The 20,619-nt window shown below is 40.5% G+C and overlaps 1 protein-coding gene across 5 annotated transcripts in view; it reads left to right on the top strand.

Annotated features, from left to right (window-relative positions):
* Positions 1 to 20,619, top strand: part of RBMS3 (RNA binding motif single stranded interacting protein 3) — a 453,407-nt gene that overhangs the window by 84,604 nt on the left and 348,184 nt on the right. For 3 of the 5 annotated variants that reach the window (XM_076331137.1, XM_076331140.1, XM_076331138.1), the window contains exon 2: positions 13,192 to 13,361. In XM_076331137.1, the coding sequence (XP_076187252.1) occupies positions 13,192 to 13,361 (170 nt within the window). The remainder of the gene's footprint in view (positions 1 to 13,191; positions 13,362 to 20,619) is intronic. The other 2 variants (XM_076331139.1, XM_076331141.1) reach the window with 1 other exon arrangement.

The raw sequence follows: 20,619 nt of genomic DNA, 5'->3' as shown, positions 1-20,619 counted from the left end.
GATCACTGAAGTTGTTTTTCAAGTTTTTTTGGGCTGAATTCCCCAAAATTGAGGCTTGAGTTGTAATTACCACTTTAGATCTACTGTATGCGACATTTTATGTCTGAGATTGTGCCTAGATACTCCGAGTACCTGGTCTGAGTACACTGCCCATTGAAAGCTATTCCTTGATATGATGGGGGAGGTGTGAGGTTGCCTTCCCTATTTCAAGAAGTAGGAAAAAATAAAAGGTAAAATCTATTTGTTATAACTAGGGTTGCATTTAATTTAAAATCTTACCAGAATTGAACTTTGATTATCTGATGGCAGCTGGCAGTGGCATTAATTGTGTAACTTTTAGTCTCAGAGATCTGTAAAGACCTGCCAGTTTATTTCACTTTAAATGATTGAGAACCAGACTGCCTTTAAAATGGTAGTTTTTTCTTAGACGATGTTTCCTTAGACTACACTGTAGATCTTCAAAGAAGCTGAGGAACAGGATTTTCAGCATTTCTAATTCCTTTAACCCAAGGATATTGCATTAATGTAAATACTACTGCTGCTTAAATCTGTGTGGAACATTGTTGTTTAATAACGACTTTAGCAAATGAACTAAACTTGAGGTCAAAGCACAGCAAAGGAATAAAGTTCAGATGTCTCAGTTTTACTAAATCCTTTGTGTGCAGTTGAATTTGATTATAGGATGTATCTGCACCTGCAGAAATCGCTTGGTAGACGTTTGTTCTGTAAGTAAACTTGGAGGATTTTTAACATAATGCGTGAGGTGAAAGAGTTTTGTGTTAAGCAGTTCTTATAGCATTGGACATACTGATAATAATATTTTGAGACAGCCCTTTTCTCCAGTCAGTGAACTGCTCCCCCCGACTTGGCGTTATCTGCAATCTCAGTGAGAGTGTACTCCCTCCCGTTGTCCGGCTTGTTGGTGATGGTACCACATGGCCGGCTGCAGTATCAGTCTTCCGGTTGTGCCTTGCTGCCGGTTAGGCTTCGAACCATTGACAGCTCCTCTTCGAGCCCAACCTTCCAGCCAGTTTTTTATCCTCCTTGTCATCACTCCAGCTCATGCCTTTCTCAGTTGGACTGCAAGGATGCTGTGGAGGACCATGTTGCAAGCCTTGCTAAAGTCAAGGTAAACAACATACACTCCTTTCCCCTGATCTGTAGAGCCAGTTGTTTCAACACAGAAGGCAAACAAGTTGGCTAAGTGTTATTTGCCCTTGCTCATCCAGTCTGTCTGCTTTTAGTCACCTTCTTCTCCCTCAGGTGCTTAGACACAGCTCCCAGGAGGCTTTGCTCTTTGGTTTTTGCCAGGCGGTGGCCAGCCTGCAGTTCCCCAGATCCTCCCTCTTTTGAAGACAGGTATAACATTTGCCGTTTTTCCAGTCATCAAGAATATCCTGATGCCTCCAGTTGCCACAGCCTTTCAAAGATGAGAGAGAGCAGCTTCACGGTGACATTGTCCGGCTCCCTTGCGGTCATTGTCCCTTGCAGTCGGTGTTGAGTAACCTGCGAGTGGCTTCCTGGAGTAGTTTCTAACTTAATGCTCCTCTTCTGGGGCAGCGCCTCAAACCCCAAGCCCTACTACTTGTCAGAGAGACCTGAGAGGCCTGGCAGCAAACCTTGCCAGTGGAGACTGAGGCAAAGAAAGCTCCAAGTGCCTCCATCTCTCCTGTGTCCTTTGTCACTAGCCCCCTGCCCTATTCAGCAGTGGGCAAATGTTCTCCTTAGTCTTCCTCTTGCTTCCAGCGTGCCCGTAGACAACCTTATTGCCCTGGTATTCCTAATCAATTTCTGCTCCAGTTAGTAACATGGTATGTTACTGTTATGATCTGATTACTGTTTTGTTAGAAGTGATTATAGTTGTCACTCTTCCCCTTGTGGTTTATAATGTAAATTATTTTTCATTTCAGATTTAAATTTCCTTTTTTGCTCAACAATTCGTGCACATGAGTCTAAGACAGTGGTATTAAGAGCTATTAAGACTTTTAAAATATTTCTATGTATCTAATTTGAAATACAAACCTTATTGTTACATGGTAATGTTCTTCAAGCTTCTGTTCTAAAGCTTGGTACCACATTTATCAAGGAAATGTATTAAGAAGACTTTCTTTCTTATTTTAGTTATCCTGTTTTAACATTTGAAATTACTTCAAGTACATGTTCTTTCCAGAGAAAAAAATGCAGACTTAAAAAATAAATCAGCTTGAATGAAGAATATTAAAAGATCAAAAAGCCAGAAAGCTAACAGAAGAGACTGGCGGCAATGTTGCAGTGCAGAAGGAAATTTAAGCTCTTTATCAAGAAAACATAGGGTGAAAAACAGTAAATATAGATGAATGTGTTAGAATTTTTTTTTTAAACTTTCCTGTTTGTTTCAGGAATTTTAACATATATATCCTGTTACTCTGAATTCCTGTTGCTTGCAACAGGAGTACCTCATTATCCCAATTAGTGTTCCCTTGGATTTTACACAGATGTGTAACGAAGCAGCTGAGTCCCCACATTGCAAGGCTCTTCACCTCTGAGCACACAAGTTCAGGTTCTTCATATTGTTATGCACACTATGGAAAAAGTGCATGGCACAAAACACATAATGGTTTGGGTGAGACGTCTTCAACTGAACCTGTGTGCGCTAGCAAGATACTTGGCTCATCATCCCACAACATTTAGCAGAAAATGATGATGATTTTAGGGAACTGAGAAAAGGAAGCTGTCACAAGGAAATTGAATTTCTGCACTGGTTATGAGCCATTCTAAGTATATCAGAAAAAAAAAGGATAGGTTACTTTTACCAAACAGCAATTTAGTTTTGTATGGATATTTTAATTGAGTCAACATTTCTGAGTGCATGAGTCACATGACATTTGAAACTTCGGACAAGCACAGAAGCACAATCTGTTATTGAAGAAATGGGAAGACACTGAGAACTTATACCACAGTAAATTTAGACTGGTTTTTTTTTTTCCTGCTCTGAGAAGTGCTAAAAACCAGAGATGGTGGAAACATTGAAGAAAGAAGTAGGAATTAGAAGGGAAAGGACTTGCTGAATAATGCTGGATTACAGTGTAAGAAATGATAGGTCTTTCGTATATCGAACCAGCAGGGCAGGGTTATGCATAATCAGATTCACTGATTTTGAAGCAAAGTGGACTTTCTGAAGTTTTTTTTTTTTTTTTTACTTTTCAAAAAAGTTCATGATGTTATTTACGTTTTAGCGAAAACAGATGTCAAAACCTCACTAGCTGCTACGATATATTTGTCATCTTCCAGTGACTTCAAGTATTACAAAATTTAGGAGGAGACTTTCATCATTCAGTAGTCCTCTGGGCATTCCCAGGACTTCCGGTCATGACAACAAAGTGCGTGGTAGGCAGTAACTGCTATGACATCTAGTTACACAGGTGGCCAAATACCCCTGAGGGTGGGCTGATCAGTTTGGACTTTTGCCTTTGAGGATTTAGTGCTCAGGCTTCAGTTCGGTCTGAGGTACGTATGATTTCCTAATAAGAAAAGTATGAATGGAAACAAAATATGGAACTGTTTTATTTCATAGATTCAAAAAGACAGCAGTGTTGGGTTTTTTTACACATTCATAGCATGCTTGAGTAAATTCATCCTCAAAACTAATATCGTTTATAGAAAGTTGAATTTTAAGGAAAAAGGTAGAAATGACTGTAAATAAATTGAGTGTAATTCTGAAAATTCCAAAAATAGAATAAAGAGGTTCTCTAATGCATTAATTATTTGGTTTATTTAGTAAATTTTGCCTCAAGTGGATTTGATTGATGTCTGGAAGAAAATTTAAACGTAAATTATAGTAGATGCTTGTTAAATCAAAGAAAATTAAACAGCATTTCCCACACTACCTCCCATGTCTGACGCATGAAATCTAGAGAAAATGGAGATTTTATGAGACACCAGAGTCTACAGTAACAAAGTGGAGAGCGTTTGTCTGTATTCCACTTCCTGGGCATATGAATTTAAGCACTTAGCAACACTAGTTGGAAAGGCCAGTGCTTAAATCCCAAAATGTATCATGGTAAATCTTGCTCACCTTCCCAAGTACCTAACGTTTTGTGTGCTCCTGGGATGTTGGTAGTGGGTGCTCAAAGCTGCCTTTGCCCTGATGAAGGTCGGCAACTCATCTCATTACCAAGTTCCTTTAAGGCTTGCAGACCCATTCCTTCACTTCCGCCTTTACGTGGACCCAGACAGTTTCCTAGCTCATGTGTAATGGTGACTTCATTATAAAACTCACTCTTTCACATAGACAACTCATTTTAAGGATGTAGAGAAGTACCTAGTATGGGACAGAGAGGTTCCTAACGTGGGGTTTCAGACCCAGCTGCCTCCTGCAGCACGCTGCTTGCGGTGAGCCCCGTGCATGGCCACCCTGGCTTCCCTGCCTCCCTCAGCCTTTCGTGGTGCAGGATTCAGGGCTGTCACAAGTGTGAAGGGTGCCCAGCACTGCCTTGGCCAACTACCCCCGTAGGCTGACACCTAAATCCTAACTGCTACTGTCAGATCCTTGTTCCAGGTGTATCAGCTTACTGTCAGAGGGCTTTCTAGCTGTCCTTTAAATGACATTACATCAGTCTCATGAGATTGGTTCCTTCCTAGGCGAGGAATTAGGTATCAACTGTAATGGCTTGGACGGGCAATTTTTTTAAAAGCTATTTGCTATCATGAACTTGTTAGAGGAGTTTGCACTGGAAGCAAAAATGTGGTGAGGTTTGTGATGGCTCATATCTTCTGTGGGCATCCTCTGGCCCCCAGCCTGGGAGCAGTGTGTTGCTGTAGCCCAAGGGGCCCCGAAGAGAACATGAACTCTGGCTATTGTGGAATGCCCCAGATTCTGTCCTGATGGTGTCACGCTGTTATCTTTGGGACAAACCTTTCCCAAACTCTGTGTTCCGTGGATTCCTTCAGCCGCAGGAGGGGAGGCACAGCTCATCTTTATATAGCACTGGGTGGAGGGGGCAGAGGTTCCCCGTACATATCTACAAAAGATTGTTGTGGTAACATGGGGAGATGGTGGGGGCTGTTCCTGGGGCGCTCTGCCACCCCTGATTCCTCCATCCCACCAATGCTCATGTCAACAGTGGCATATTTCCCACTTTATTCTTCCATAAGACAGACAAACTGAGGAAACCAGGGTTGGGTTTTGAAAAAACTTTTTGGTTGGGCTTTCATTCTGCAAAACGAAAACACATCTGCTTCTGATCTCTGCTTACCAAATTCTCAAGTGGAGAGGAAAGAGTATCTTATCGATGTTTTGGTTTTGTTCTGTGCTTTAAGTTCAGTTTTATGTGATGGGCTTTTATTATACTCAGGTTCTCACACCAGTGTTGATGCTGTGGTATGTGTGGACTGTGTGCAGAAAAGCAATGCAATGAAGCACGTGTCTCCTGCATCTCATTTCCAAGATGCTTTTAGTCTGCCACATGTAAACAAATACCCAGAGAGTAAATTTAGTTTCTCAAAACCAAAAACGTGTTTGTTTTTGCAAACATTTGGAAAGTTAAGTATTGGCTTTCGATCTGCATTTTTATTCTTAACCTTCAAATGGACCGACAACTCATCGTTGTAGCCCAAAATCTGGCTACATGGAAATGTAAACACAAATAATAATTTCTGCTTAAATTTGTTATTTCCCCCCCACTTTTTTACTACAGAGTTGTTGTACCACAGGCAGTAATTGCTGTCATATTTTGATCTGTGCTTTAAAATATTATTAGGGGAATTGCAATGTTTTATCATCCAGATTGCCCAGATTTAGTATTTTTAAGATCTAGATTCTGTTCACATTTAGTCTCAGTACATCAATAAAATATGAATGGATTGGATAATGAAGCAGTAACACTAATTTATGTCAAAGAATATAGGTTATTGTTTACAAGTTTGCCAAAGTGCCAAAATACTTTATCTATAGAGAAAATTCTTCTTTTCCCTTGCTGAGAAATAAATAATGCCACAGGAATGGACTGTCACAGGAGCCTCCTGACATGAAATAAATGGGAGGAGAGAAGTCTGTGAAGGTTATTTTCCGCTCTGGAAAATATTTATTTGGTGACACAGCTCTCATTCCTAGTCTTTAGCTTTTTAGTGCTAAGGACTAAATTGTACCCTCCTGTCTTGATGCGAGAAGCGCTAAATTTAGGGACGCTACCATAGTTTAGTCCAGAGTGACAGGCAGTCCACAGATAAACAGAAAATCACTTATGAGGGATGAGTAGTTTTATCTTTGGTATGGCAGCACGTAGGGAGGAGAGAGCAAAGGGCTGAAGTTGGCAGCTCGGCAGCTTACATGTGTTTAGTGACCAAAACCCAGGGGGGCAGCAATGGCCAGGGTGTTCTCAGTCTGAAAACGATGCTCTTCATCTCTGTGCCATTCCCTTGTCTTGGACTGGTTTTTGCTGGGGCCTGCTCATCCTCAGGTGAGATGATCATCAGTCTATTCTAATGAGATGTGCTCTAATCCACTTTGTTATTTAGACTTCATCGTACTTCAAAATAAGCCGCTTTCCAGTTGACCAGTTTGCTTTTGAAGTTTCCCATTGGTAATGGTGGGAAACAGAGTGATGTACATATTGACATATTTCAGTCACTCTTAGTGGAAATACAAGATACTGTGATCAGGAGAAAATTTTCAGGCTTCTGGTGTATGTCATCCTGGCTAATGATTGCTAAACTCTCAGTGCTCTTAAAGATAGCCAAGAAGAGTGAACTGCTGTTGTTTTTTGTTTGGTTGGTTGGTTGGTTTTAATGCAGAAAATTGTATAAAATGAGACATACTTTGCAGGTACTATCCAATAAAGGACTTCTTCCTCTTCCCGTGGATGCTTTGCTTCCTATGTATTGTCTACCTGTAGGTGCTTATAAAGTGCTAAAACGTAGGTAGTCATGATTTGGAAGAGAAGTATTTTAGAACAGAGAAAACTAAGCCAAATTCTTCCAGAGCTTATGCTTTATGGAGTTCTTGTGCTTTGTGCTGGATTCAAGGGAATTGTAAACCCCAGGAGTACTTAGCCTACTAATTTCAACAGCTTTGTGTGTGAAACAAAGATCTCAAAATATCTTATCGACCCATCAAATGACAATTTTAATCTGACTGTTGAATGACTACTGTGCCTATTGGAGGACTAGGGTTTTTGGGTTTTTTTCCTTCATAATTGTAATTTTTCACAAGTGTTCTTTTTTGCTGTGTGAAAAGAAAGGGTAAGCAAAACACAATGGCACCTTTTTCCTATGGGCTAAAGGTATTGTTTGGAATAGAATGAAAAAAAAAAGTTCAAATGTATACTAGAAGCATGAGCAAGAGAGCACTGTGATTGAATAATCCTGTTTTTTAAAAAAAAACAAATTTTTTAATGAGAAAGCTAATTGGATTGGCATTCTACTTAAGATTTAAAATTATTTTGTTCATTCAGTTTAGATACAGGGTAGCAAAATCATTGTGTGCAGAAGTCATTGTTATCTGCAAAACAATTAGGAATAGCTTTGGTTAAGTTAAATTTTAATAATATTTTCCCCATCTTTAAGTAATATAGCAGTCCTCAATAGTGTCTTTCATCCAGTAATCACAGAGCATTATATAAGCCTTGAAAAGGTAAGGAAGAATCATTACAGGTTGGTAAACTGAGGCATAAGAAATCTAAATGACTTGCTTGGGGTAGCACAGTGATATAGCGGCAGTACAGAGAGCATGACCCAGCAGCTCTGACTCACTGATCTTCTTGTATCCAGCAAATCACTTTTAAAGGCCTTGGAAGGGATTCAGAGAAATCAAAATCTTCTTGAGGTGTGTTCTGGTTTTCCTGATTGAAAGGACTGTGATGGAGCAGACTTTGAACCTTACTGTCTGTCTTCATCTTTTGAGTTTACTTACATTTTCTCATACCATCCCTTTATAAATGGAAAAAGTTGCCAAGCAGTGGATTGTTGCTTCTACAGAAACAGTCCAGGAAGCTTTGTCACTGTGGAGAGAGGTTAGAAAACATGTCCACTATTACACCTGTTTGTTTTCTGTTAGATGTCTAGGGAAAGGTCTGCCTATGTAGGGAAGTGTCCAAGAAGAGTGCTGTCTTCCAGGCCTTCATTGGCCAGATGGGAGCTAGACAATTGTCATGGCTGGATTCTGCAAGACCAGCGAATGCCCTACAAATTCAGGAAGAAAATTATGACTCGAGCTCCCCCGACTGCAGCCTTTCTAAAATACACGAGGTTTCTGTGTTGCCAGTTCAGTGTTCATCTTTTATTTACTTTTCTGTTCCACCTGGCTGTGGAAGAGAAATACACCTTATCTCACTGAGGAAGCCAACCGGGGGCAGAAGAGTTGCCGTGGCTTTTATCTAATTCTTTTTATTATATTTGCCCTATGTCTCTGTTTCCTCTTCAACTGTGATGATTGTCTTTTGCTTGATATGAGATTTGCCATTCAATCAGCTCCAAAATCCCATCAACAGGCCGATAAGTTGGTGGCATGCTCTCGTCATTACTATAATTGGCCAGTAAGAACCCTCCAGCTCTCAAAAATTACTCCTTTGTACAGTAGGGTGTAAAGAGAACAGTGTTTTGCTAGCGTGAGCTGTAAACTGATATTTGCACCACTTATTTGTATTTACTTTGCCTTATTTTATCCTCTCAATCAGGAGCTAAGGGAATTGTGTAACAATTGGGCTCTAAGTGAGATGAATCTAGCAGCTGGAAAACACTCCGTTCAGAGCAAAATGGATAGTGTATGTTCACAATTGCTTAAATAATGCATGTTTTAATGCAGGACTGTGTGTCGTACTCATTTTTTTATATAAAGTATGCGCTATGATAGGAAAAGTCAACGTATCGGTGTTAATGGGGAACCTTTCCAAGACCTTACTTTCAAGTGGATAAAAGAGTACAAATTTAGGATAGCCAAAGGTGAATACAAACAAATTGGCTAGTCCATTAGCATAGCTGTCCAGCTGCATCCTAGGCTCTGAGGCCACTCCAAAACCACAAGCCCGACCGCCTCAGAAGCCTGCCAAGGAGCCAGCTGCTGCTAATAAAGCAGACTCTACAACTTGGCATCTGGGGCCTGTGGTTCCCATCCAAAAGGAGTTGTATGTGAAAAATATTTGAAATTTGTCTTTTTAAGTAGTGTTTTGCTTTGGAAGAAAAATGCTTTAGACTGAACTTGCAACAAGTGAAAAACTACATAAAAGTACTGTGGTTGCCATGGGAAGATAAATACCGTTCTTGTGTAAGGAGGTTGGATGTTGGAAGGAGGAGTGTTGTTCATTTAGTAACCAGGAGGCTTCTGGTTCAGCATTTCTGGGTTATTAAGTAAGAAAGACCAAGGTATCTCATTATTCATGCTTAGCTATGCACACTTGCTCAATGGTATGGTTTAAGCGCAAGGGTGCGTTCCTGAGACTGGATAAGAATTAAGCACATTAATTTCTCACTTTTAGATAATGAAAAAGGAGAAATTTCATTCATTTTTCAAAGATGAAAACAAATCCTATTAGCCAGCCATGCTAAATTAATAAGCTGCTTGGAATGATCTACAAACCAGTTCATTCCCCCCACACTCCCCGTTGAATAATGAAGCATGAGAATTGAAAAATTAGTTGGTTGCATTGGCTATTTGAAAAATTAATGGCAAAGCCAGATCTGAATTCCAGCTCCCTTTTGAAGTAAAACATGTAGATTTTCCCTAATACTTTTCTTCTAGCGCTGCAGGTCCTGTTCTCAGCTGTGTTGGCAAAATGTCTTTCCCAGATTTCTACAGCTGGTGTCAGGGTGTTTTGAGCCATTCTGGAAAGCGGTGCTCCTCATGGCTCTCGTGGCAGAGAAGTTAAGTGCTTTGCCCCCAGCCACGGAGGGGGCCGATGTCAGAACAAGGCCCAAATTTCCTGCCGTCGGGTGCGCACGTGGCTCCCCAGGCAATGCCCCTCTTCGGCATCATCCAGGATCCTGTAGCAAGTGGTCCGTATCTGGGATCATCATCAGGTTGCCATTCATTTCTTTCACTCCAGTTATTACGTGGAGATTAATGAACCAGACCCTTTGCTCATTTGGAGGCAAAATGCATTCTTCTGCCATCAGTCATGCACTCATCGGCTCAGGAAACAAGAATTCAAAGCTTTCTTCTGACCTGAAGCTTTTAGTCTGGCAACTGGCCAGAAGATGTCATCAGCCCTAGTACAGGCAATTTTGTAATCTTTCTGCGGAGGGTATTCTGGGGTATTGGATATGCATGGAAATTACTGTGGGCTGCAGTGGCTGAGATTTATTAGTGAAGAGAACTTGGAGTATATCAGTGCTTCCTGGTCTGAGAAGATCAGCATCCTCCAAACTGGAGTGTGGCTGCCTCTCTGCCCACCCTTAAAGCATCTCTGTGGATGCTGCTGTGAACCTGGGCATCTGTGTGTGCCTATTGTCTGAGCAGCTCTTGCTTGAGAGACCACCTATCCCGTGGCCTAATTCTCTGGGTATACCAAGGACTTTTTTTTTTTTTTTAATAGTTGTGGCCTTAAAATCCGTGTAAATGTAATTCATGTTCACTTCTAGGTCCCCTTTCAGCTGGCCGAGAGGGATAAAATGTCTTAAGCTTAAATTAGAATTAGGCCCCCAGTGCTTTCCTCTGTGTGAGGATAAAGATCTTATAATAGAATGAAAATTGCTCTTTGTATTTCAAAGGTATATTTCCACTTGGGTTTTTTTGTTGCTTATTAGGTTGGTGTGAGAATAGGCCATTTAGTTATTATGCTCTGCTAAGACATACATAATAATAACAACAATTAATAGTTAAAGTATGTAGCATTTCATTGGCTTAAAGAAAATTTTGTCCTAGCCTTATGTCATTTACATGCATTCAGTGTGTATGGTAAACTTGGAGGTGTGGGGTAAAGCAGTAAGAATGTTACCTTGACCTTTTTTTTTTAATTTATTTTTATTTTTTTTTTTTAATTTTACATTACCAATGCTCAAAATGTGCAAGATTACCACAGGCTATTTCCTGAGCTCTTGGTATACTGAAGACAAGCGTGTGCCACACACAGCCACATCTACCTCTGCCATGGCCTTGGAGTGCCCACTGGTTTAAATAAGCTTTCAGCCAGGATGTTTTAAGATGCATGTGTCTATGTATTTGTGGAGGTTACCGTTGTCTGCAGTTTTACCCAGCCATGCCATGGCTGTGGTGTGGATCTGATTTCCAGGATGTGCCCATGGCACAGGGGCTTAGTCGAGGCGGTTCCCCGTGCTGGTACCTGGGGCTGCTGCTTCAGGTCTCTCTTTCTGGGAATGACATTGAAGCTCGGGTGGGTGAGGATTACCCAGTGATAAAATGTGTGTGCAGAGAAATACGATCCATATGCATTAAGTGCTTTTGATTGTCAGCAAAAGTATCTACGCAGATACTTGGGGAAGGAAGCTCATTGCCCTTTCTCTTTTACTGTAGATGAGAGCAAATGTCATTACTTGCTAGCATGGCGATTGCACTGTCTATTAAACTGATTCTTCCTTTTAATGGGTCCTACTTGACTCACATTACAACCAGGCTAGATTGCAGAGGAATTCTGATGTGCTGACACTTGATGGTGTGTTCCCACTCTCCCGGTTTAAATGGGAGAAACTGGGAAGAAGGAAGGAGAAGGCAGCAGGAAAGGCATCGTTGCAAGTGTGGTGCTTTATGTATTTCATCAAAGCCTCTGAGCTTCACCTATCACTGATGCTCCCCTTATGTTCTCCAACTTTTTTTGGTTCTTCTAAGTAAAGGGACTTGTTTGAAAGAGTTTAGAGCTACTAATTTAAAAATACCCATCTACCGAGGCTCTGATTTAGTGTGTGCGTAATTATAAGCGCTAAAGTAGGGCCACTGAAATGAAAGGGGCAGTTGATTAGTGTGATCAGAATTACTCACAGACAAATGTTTTCTCTGTTCAAGGCATAAATGCAGAATGAGCATATTGGAAGTCACTAAAGTGTCATTGCTACTATAATGAAAATTACGTATGTTTTGCTTTTATTAGTCCATTAGCACAACATGGTTAACTTCGCGTTGGCCCAATATTTACCTGCAGTTGTAACCACGCATACTGCTAGTAGAATAAGCTGAGCGGCTTGCAGAAACTGGATTTCCCCCCTCTCAGCAGGCAGTTACGTTCCTGGAGCTCTTACTCCGGCTCCCCCGGCTGCCCAGCCAGAGCCTCGGCCCACAGCATCCCCCAGCTCCTCCAGCTTCTCCTAGATCTCAGCTTTTCTGCACAGCTCACAGCAGTGACAGGACATGGCCTCCTCCTTCCAACCACTCCTCCATTCTCCTGACAGGCACTCTGTGCTGCGAATAAATATGCTGATGGTCAGAGAGCCAGGGATGGTTGCAGCAGCTTAAATTCCCTGTTGTTGCCCCAGATCGGAGGTGCTTAGCTAATTTTTGTAGCATGCATGTGTCTTCTTTCATAGCATGTATTTACCAGGGAGTTAGGGGAGAGTGTTGTTTTTCCTGTGAGAATGCCTCCCTTTTTACGTGATATTTCTCAGCTGTTGTGTGTGGTTTGTGGTTGTTCAGAAGTGGGTAAGGTTTTGAGAGTGGGAGGTCCTAGCCTGATCATCTTTTCCAAACCCTCTTTTTCTATTGTGAAAGACATCCCTAATGACAGAGTCTTTTTCAGGCTGCTTTGGATTTTTTCCCCTCTCGGGCTAGCTAACACTCTGCCACCTGACTGTGCGTGTACTGGATGCTTCTCATGTTTAGAAAAGACTTACTAGGTTTCTGGCATCAGCTCCCATACCTTTGGCTAGATACTCTTATTTTTGTCTTAGAGTATTCTTAAAGGAGATTGTACTTAACTTCTTTCTTTAATACCAGTTACTTCCGAGTATCTGTCATTTCAGGGCTTTATTTTGTGATCTAGATAAAATAGGCTCATAATCTAGCTACTTTAATTCCAGATTAAAAAACAAAGTAAAATAATGCACTTCATAGCCATGGCTAAACCCGAAATCTCGGCGTTGTTTTGCGTTTTGAAAGGCGTTGCTGGCTCGGGGTGGGCGCACGCGCTGTGGGAGCGGGCAGGTGGAGGTGGGCAGGGAGGGCAGAACAAGCATGCTCTCGGTGCATAGCTCTAGAGTTACTTGGGTGAAGCGCAGGAGTCTGCCATGCTTTCGTTTTCCAGTAACAGCCTATTTGTTTTGTTTTGTTTCCAGCAGTCCTATGCACCAGCTCCCCACCCCATGGCTCCTCCCAGCCCCAGCACAAACAGCAGCAACAACAGCAGCAACAACAGCAGCGGAGAGCAGTTGAGTAAAACCAACCTGTACATTCGAGGCCTTCCACCCGGCACCACTGACCAGGACCTTATCAAGCTGTGCCAGCCGTAAGTGCACTTAAAATACTTGTGTCTTTGGGTAGGAAAATGTCAGAGCTGGCCTTTCAGTTTACACTTATGTATGTCCACAAAAAGACATTAGAAGCCTCCTGCACTTGAAGGTTAACCGTTATTTCTTTAGTTTGAACAGCTAATTAATGCCTGTTGAAAACCTTCTGGTAATGAGTTTTGGGGGATAGAGAGGTGAGGGCCTTCATATTGACTGCTGTTTATTTTAATCTGTTTTCTTTCTTATGTTAAAAGGAGAATTTGCATGGCAAGTAAACCTCCCTAATGACAGATTTTGTAGCTACAATGATCTGTGACTCATAACCCGGTGCACAACAGAACATGGGTGTTCCCCCCTCAGTCATTTATCACATCTTTGGTTTGCTGTGTCACATATTGCCAGGCTCAAAGATTGAGAAGTACGAAACCCAAGGAAGGTAGCATTATAGCAAACACCTAATTAACTGCAGTTCCACTGAAAACTGATGATGTAGAAAGTAGCACCTTCTACCTTCCTGTTTATCTTGAGAGTCATGTTTGCAGATTGTACTGATAAATACCAGTTTTATTGTGTTTTATTCCTGTTGAAACTGATTGGATTTCCAAAATCTAGATTATTACTATTGACATGTGGGAGGGGAATAATCCAGTTTGAGATTCCAAACAGATTGCCTGAGTGGAATTTGGGATAACACATTTTTTGTGTTGAAATAAGGAGATGGAGAGATTTGAAAAATAAAAATCCACCCCTGTGATTATACAGAACTGCAGTGCTTTTGCCATGGAATAGTCTATTCCAAAAGACAACAGTGTGTCTGATATTTTTCATCACAAATCAGCCTTTCAAACAGAGATCAATAAATGAAGTTTGGTAAAGTAAGGAACAGTCTGGGGCTTATCTACTGGCTTTAATCCAAATGGCCGTTGCTTTGAAGCTTGCAATAGGAGTAACAATTTCATGGGATGTTACAATTTTATGTCATTCTGCGTTTCCTGATTTTGACCAAAAATGCTGAAAGACTTCCCTCAGTATGCTTTATGTGGACGTGGCTGGGCAGGACTGGAACTAGCAGTCTTACTGAAGTGATATCTGAACTTCAGCAAAATTACGTGAGCTTGAAACTCTTCCCTGTGACTTTCTCCTACTAAAGCCGCTACAGGTAGAACTGGCTCACTGTTCACAGGAGTATAACATGCTGGTGATTTTTCATATTTCGTGCAAGCTGAATTGTGAGCATACCTGTCTGACATTTGTGCAAACTACATTCATTGACACTTCCCGCTGGTGACAGTCACAGATAATCCCAGTTCAAGGGCCAGATCCTCAGTAGGTATAAATTGACCGTAGTCTGCTGATGTTCAAAAAGCTATTTTGCTATACATCTTCTTGCAGTCTGACCCTTTCCAAGTTCAGACAAATGCTTTCTGCTGAGCAGCTGATCGGGAATGAACTTAACTATTCCTAGAGGAGCCTCACGGCTTTGGCACTTAGTGCTGCAGTCATGGTGTGAGGCACGAGTTGGCTGTGGTACGAGCAGTGTTACTTGGATCGTGAAGTTCAGAGAGCATGTGCCTACCCCTTGTTTGCGTACGGGAAGTGCACATCAAATATCTGAGAGCTTCCTTTCGGCACTGTGGCAAAATTTTTAATGTGCTCCACTAAACTTAATCTGGTCTATGATTAGAGGGCTTTGTCTTGCTATCATGGAGTTCCTGTGTGAACAGATGCTCTTTAAGAAAAACGCTGACATTCATTTTGCTGATTTTCTATCCTTTGGCTGAATGGAAGTGAGGAGAAACCAGATAGTTGTTCTGTCTTTTTTCAGAACATTAAAAGTATTTATCAAAGCAAAAGGGAAAGACGATATAGGGAAACTTAAACATCTGAAAATACAAGAATTTGTCATGGCAGCATGTAGATTTTTAAAGTAATACATTGCAAGACATTTTCTTTACCTTTGCAGATGGTTACATAGTAGAGGTGGATAAAGGTCCAAATCCCTTCTCTTTTTCTCCCTTCCCCCACACCCCAAATGCAGTATGTATAGCAGCAATCTGCTGCTATGTGAGCAAGACATACATTTGTCTCTTCAGAAATGCTTGTCTTCTGTAGATCTCTCTCCCAGCTTACATGGCTGGGGTCTCATCACGCACTAAAGACTTCATGTGAACAGGTATTCACAAAACAGCAGAAGGTGCTGGCTCTTGGGCTTCCTGCATAGAAGTATTAGTGTAATTTGCTACAAGAAGTGAGGTGAAAACCTGAATTTCAATCCATAAACCATACTATTATTTTGCAGTACAAGATTTTTGGAGAGGTGCGTTTAAGGGAGGTATTCACCAAAGCTAGCTTATGCCCAAGACACTGGTTCACCTAGGCTAGCTGCCAGTGCCTAAAATGAGCCCTTCTGAACCTATTTCCTCTGCTTTGGCATATGACAAGGCTGCCAGCAGTACAACTGTCATTTGTAATGTCTGACATTTGGCAGGTCTGATGAATAATGTTCTAAAACCACAATATTTCTCTCTCAGAAGTACAGGGAACACTGGAAATGCTTATGGCTATGTATATTTATCATAGCCCATCCCATTTCCAGGTTTATTCCAGCAAGGAGGCCGCCCTAAGTGATGTGTAACGCTTTTTATTCAATTGAATTTTGTCAGGTGGGTTATGGAAGAGAAACCCTTTAATAAGAATTGTTTGATAAAATACGGGGCTGTTTTGGTGAATCCTGCCTCCTTTTCTGTATTTCTGCTGTGTGATTTTGGGTGGTGTGTATTGCACACTGAACAGAAAACAGCGGACTGGAGTACCATTGATGCTTGAAGTGCAGAGTCCGTTACACGTGATGTCAGACGTTTCTGACAAATGTTCCGACACTATCAAACCTTTTATCAATTTAAGAGTAACCTTGTCACAGTAATCTGTCAAACTGTTCATATAACTAAAGGAAAACAAGTCATCATAGGCTGTACAGTAGCTGAGTAAATAAAAAAAAAAATTGCTACTGGAAGTTTTCTTTTTGTGTGGTTCTGATCCTCAGTATTTGGTTTGACGTGTGTCCAGCAAAGTTGCATCAAATTCTCTTTTGCAGCAGGGAGCTGTTAGGTTGCAGTGTATCTTTTGGGACTTTATACAATGACTCTGTGAAAGGTTACATCAAAAAAGAGTGAATAGGAATGTTTAGCAAGCAAGAATCTGTTGTTCTTTTACGTATGTATATTCTGGATTTTCATAAACGCTCAGTAAAGGAATTTCCAAAAATGGACCTTGGCCCCTCTTAACCTTTCTTGAGGTTTTTAAAAAAGAGGCTTTATACTCATCTGTGATCATATTGATCATCAGAACTTACTCATCTAAAATTTTGATTTGTAATTATTTCATGAAAATAATAGTAAATATCATTTAAAAAAATAGCATTTATTTCTCTGAGGTACACAGTCTCTGCTGTTGCAGTGGTACACTGCGACATGTATCTTCCCAGTCAAAATATGCTTTTCATCAAAAGGAAAGATAATCAACCTTAAGATGTAAAATTACAGATTATAGACAGAAGAATGTGCATGGTGTGTCACTGTACAAGCAACATATAAATCATTATCTTTGAAATATTCATAATCTGTCACTCTAATTTTCATGCATGATGTTATATTTCATCCAGAAGAATTCAAAAATTCTCTTAAAAACATACACAGATGGCTTAGTTCCCTGTTGGTATACTGGACACATCCCATTCTTACTAACTACATCCTGCTGGAGATAGATTGAAGGAAATCTCACGCACAAATTAAACATTTGAGCTTTATTACTTTGAAATATGTTTCATTTCAAAAACTCAGTCTGTCTCTCAGGATTTTGGTCTTTCTGTCTGTCTTGTCTTCTTCAGGGCAAACATGTAAGACTTAGACCCAAAACTTCTTAAAAACGTAAGTTTTGGAGAAGAGAAAGGGAATTTGGGAAAAGAGCAATAAAATATCTCTTCCCCCCCCCCCTAATTTTGAAAAGAAAAGTTGGCTTAAAAAAACCAACATTTGACTAAAAAAAAAAAAAGCCTTGTGCATTGCACAAGTAAGACATTGGCATGTATTCAAAAGATAATCCCTGTCCATCTTGATTCAGTCATGAATTTTTCATGCCCAGTCTATAGTCTGAAAGCAAGCTACTTCAAACTTCTAGTGTCTGATAGTTCAAACTTAATTACGTTTTTGTCCTGATTTAGTCCTCCCCCCTTGTGCCTATAATGTACCTTCAGAAATCTTCTATTTCCATCTGCTTTGTTCTTTTTGATTGGATAATCTGTCTCATCACCCTTCAATAAGTTTTGACTTCTTTGTGGTCCAGAGTAAAAATAAAGGACTTAATTAAAACAATAATAGTAAAAATTTCTAAACATAAAGAGCAGCAAGTCTGTATGCTGCTCAGGCTGACTCTTGCAGAAGATGAGCCAGAATCTCCCAGATAAATGGTTTTCCAGGTATGGGAAATCCCTACTGAATTGTGATTTCTCTAAATGGTTTCTAGATCCATATTTTGTGCAGATTACTCAAAGGTTTGGGTTTGGGTTTTTTTTTTTGGAGGTAGGGTTTTTTTGGGGGGTGTGTGTTTTTTTGTTTTTTTTTCTGAAGGTATCCTGATTGTCTCCTTGACAAGTCATCAAGTGTGAGATTTTAGCCTCTCATTCCATTCTGATTGTCCTTGGTTTTGTCCCTGTGGAACGTCTGAATAAATATTCAGGCTGCCACTGTTTGGATTCTACTAAAGGGCTAGCCCCAAGGATAATGTAACTGAGGTTATTAATTGAAAATACACACGTTACTTTACTCAAATCCTAGACTATTTTTGAAATGAACTGTGTGCATTCCTTTTGCCCCCACAGAAAACTGCTGAGTTCATTGAGGTTTCAGAGAGGTTCAAGGTGCCTTTCAGGACAGAGTCTCTTGTTAATACCTGCAACAAGTACAACATTTTCAATTAGATCGAGCTTTATAGCAAGTATGAACTTGCCATGTGTTAAGGCAGCAAGAGTTTGACATTCCTGACTATTTTTATTTTCCTTTTCTTTTGTGAAAATAACAAGAAGTCCATATTACATGAGAACTGATGAAAGGAAGGTGTGTGGAAAGTAAGTTCCCTTCCTTTCCTTTTTTCCTGCATTAAAATGTTAATTAAAAATAATTACTGTGAACTATAAATAAAATAAAGGTTAACCAAAATAAAGTCCCCATAGTGAGCTCAAAACCAAAAAGACCAAAAGAATTCCTGGAGTAAATCCTTTGTTCTACAAGGAAGTCAGACCAAATTTGTACCCAGTGTAAACTGGTGTTCTTATCCTGGCCCTAGTGAAGACAAACCCCAAACTCTCCGAGACTTACATAGCAGTAGAGTGTTGGCCTGTGTCTGCTCCTGTATTTTTAGGAAGTAATCTTTGGAGACGTAAAGGAATTTACTGCGTTCTGTAACCTTCTGTATGTTAAAGTAAGGTGCACTGTGGCTTCAATACTAATTCAAACAGAACCACATAATCTATGTCTCTCCTGTAATTAATATCAGCTGACACTGTTGCTTTGTGATACAGCAGAGACTGAAAGGGCACGAAGGTGAGAGCGCTCGTTCAGTGGGATTAGCTCATATAGGAACCATGTGGCATCATATAGAGTAGTTCCTGCTTAAATCTTCGTGGATGTTTTGGTTCGGTGTATCCTGGTAATATGAGAACTGTGAATGGCTCTGAAATCTGCTGAAGAGATCAGTCTTCGTGGGAACCAAAGAAATGCCCACACTTGAGGGGAAAGAAAAAACCTCCAATCCCCCCCCCCCATTTGCTTTGTTATTCCAAGTAAAATCGGGAAAGCAAAGTCCCAAGAAGGGCATACTGTTGGGCCAAGCACAGCAAAGGTGTCCTGCTGGACTAAATATGCTGATTCTAATCAATGAGGGAACTACATGAGTTTGTTCCTCTCATTTGTTAATGTGTGTGTTCAGACCAGAGAAAAACACACTGATGGGTTAGCTTGGAGAAATCTGTATTCTTCTCAAGTTCTTTGTGTCATGGACTTTTCCTAAAAGTTTATTAAGAGGGGTGGGAAGAGGAAAATAAATTCATTTCAGGTTAATACTTTTAAGTCAAAATGCCTTGATCATGAACCAAATGGTGAACATTAAGGATGCGTAAAGTAGACATAAAAGCAGTGGAACCTAATGCCGTGGGCACTATTTGTTAATTCTTGCATTGAAGACATCTTTATAGTGATGGTGCTTATTAATGCTGTTAGAAACATTATGGTGTTGCTGTCTGGGTCCAAAATGGTACAAAGCAGTGAACTTGTATTTCATCTGAGTGACATCTTGGTTTCTGAAATCAGTTGATTTGCAGTTTTGCACTCAGTTATATAAATATTACTTCTTTGCAGTGTATAGATATGGGCATGGATGTGCACAGGTTCTTTTCTCCTTTACCTGGTATTGTTAAAAAATTATTTGTATATTCATTCCCCATTAAAATAATCTTCAAATGTCTTCCATTGTTAAAAACAAACATTAAAGTTGCTCCAGTAGGCAATGAACCGATCCTCTTCTTACCTAGTCTATTTCATCAGGGAAAACAGAACTCTAGGTCAGCAAATGCCCACAGCACTACAGAGGGCTCCGTTTGGGATGTGAACGTTCCCATTGTCAGGAAGAAAGGCAGAAAAATAATCTGCGTAAAGTAATAAATGAGCACCTGCACTCTTCTCTGTTTTGAATGTGCCCGTCTTTTCACTGGAGTGTGACAGAGTGTCAGTGAGAGTTTCTCATCTCCTTTCAAGTTGGATGAACCTGATTTGATGGAAGATAGGGGAGGAGGCAGCGTTCTCAGACACTGCTGCTGAAAACATTTCTTCTGATGAATTTTAATTAAAGTCCTTGGGAAAAAAAAAAACACAACAAAACAGAGAGCTCATAACAGAAATATTGAGTCTTCTGTGTAGCGGTGTGAAGGGCATGACTGTAACAGCCACTTGTTTTGCTTACTGTGCAGGAGGGGTGTTGAGATAGAAAGAGGGCAAACACACTTAATGAGCAGCTTTTGACCTGTTCTGAGATGTGCATGTTTCCAGTCCTTCCTTGTCCTCTTTCTTTCTCCACTTCTCTAGGATATTTTGTGTGCAGCCAGTCAACCGTGGCATCACCATCCGTCCATGAGGCTATCGTCCCCTTACTGATGTAAGCGCTTGAGTCTGAAAATGCTCATGGCCAAAAACTGTCCAAAGGACAGAC

Source organism: Aptenodytes patagonicus, chromosome 2, assembly GCF_965638725.1.
Source record: "Aptenodytes patagonicus chromosome 2, bAptPat1.pri.cur, whole genome shotgun sequence".
Classification (NCBI taxonomy): domain Eukaryota; kingdom Metazoa; phylum Chordata; class Aves; order Sphenisciformes; family Spheniscidae; genus Aptenodytes; species Aptenodytes patagonicus.
This window is presented reverse-complemented; position numbering and strand designations above follow the sequence as displayed.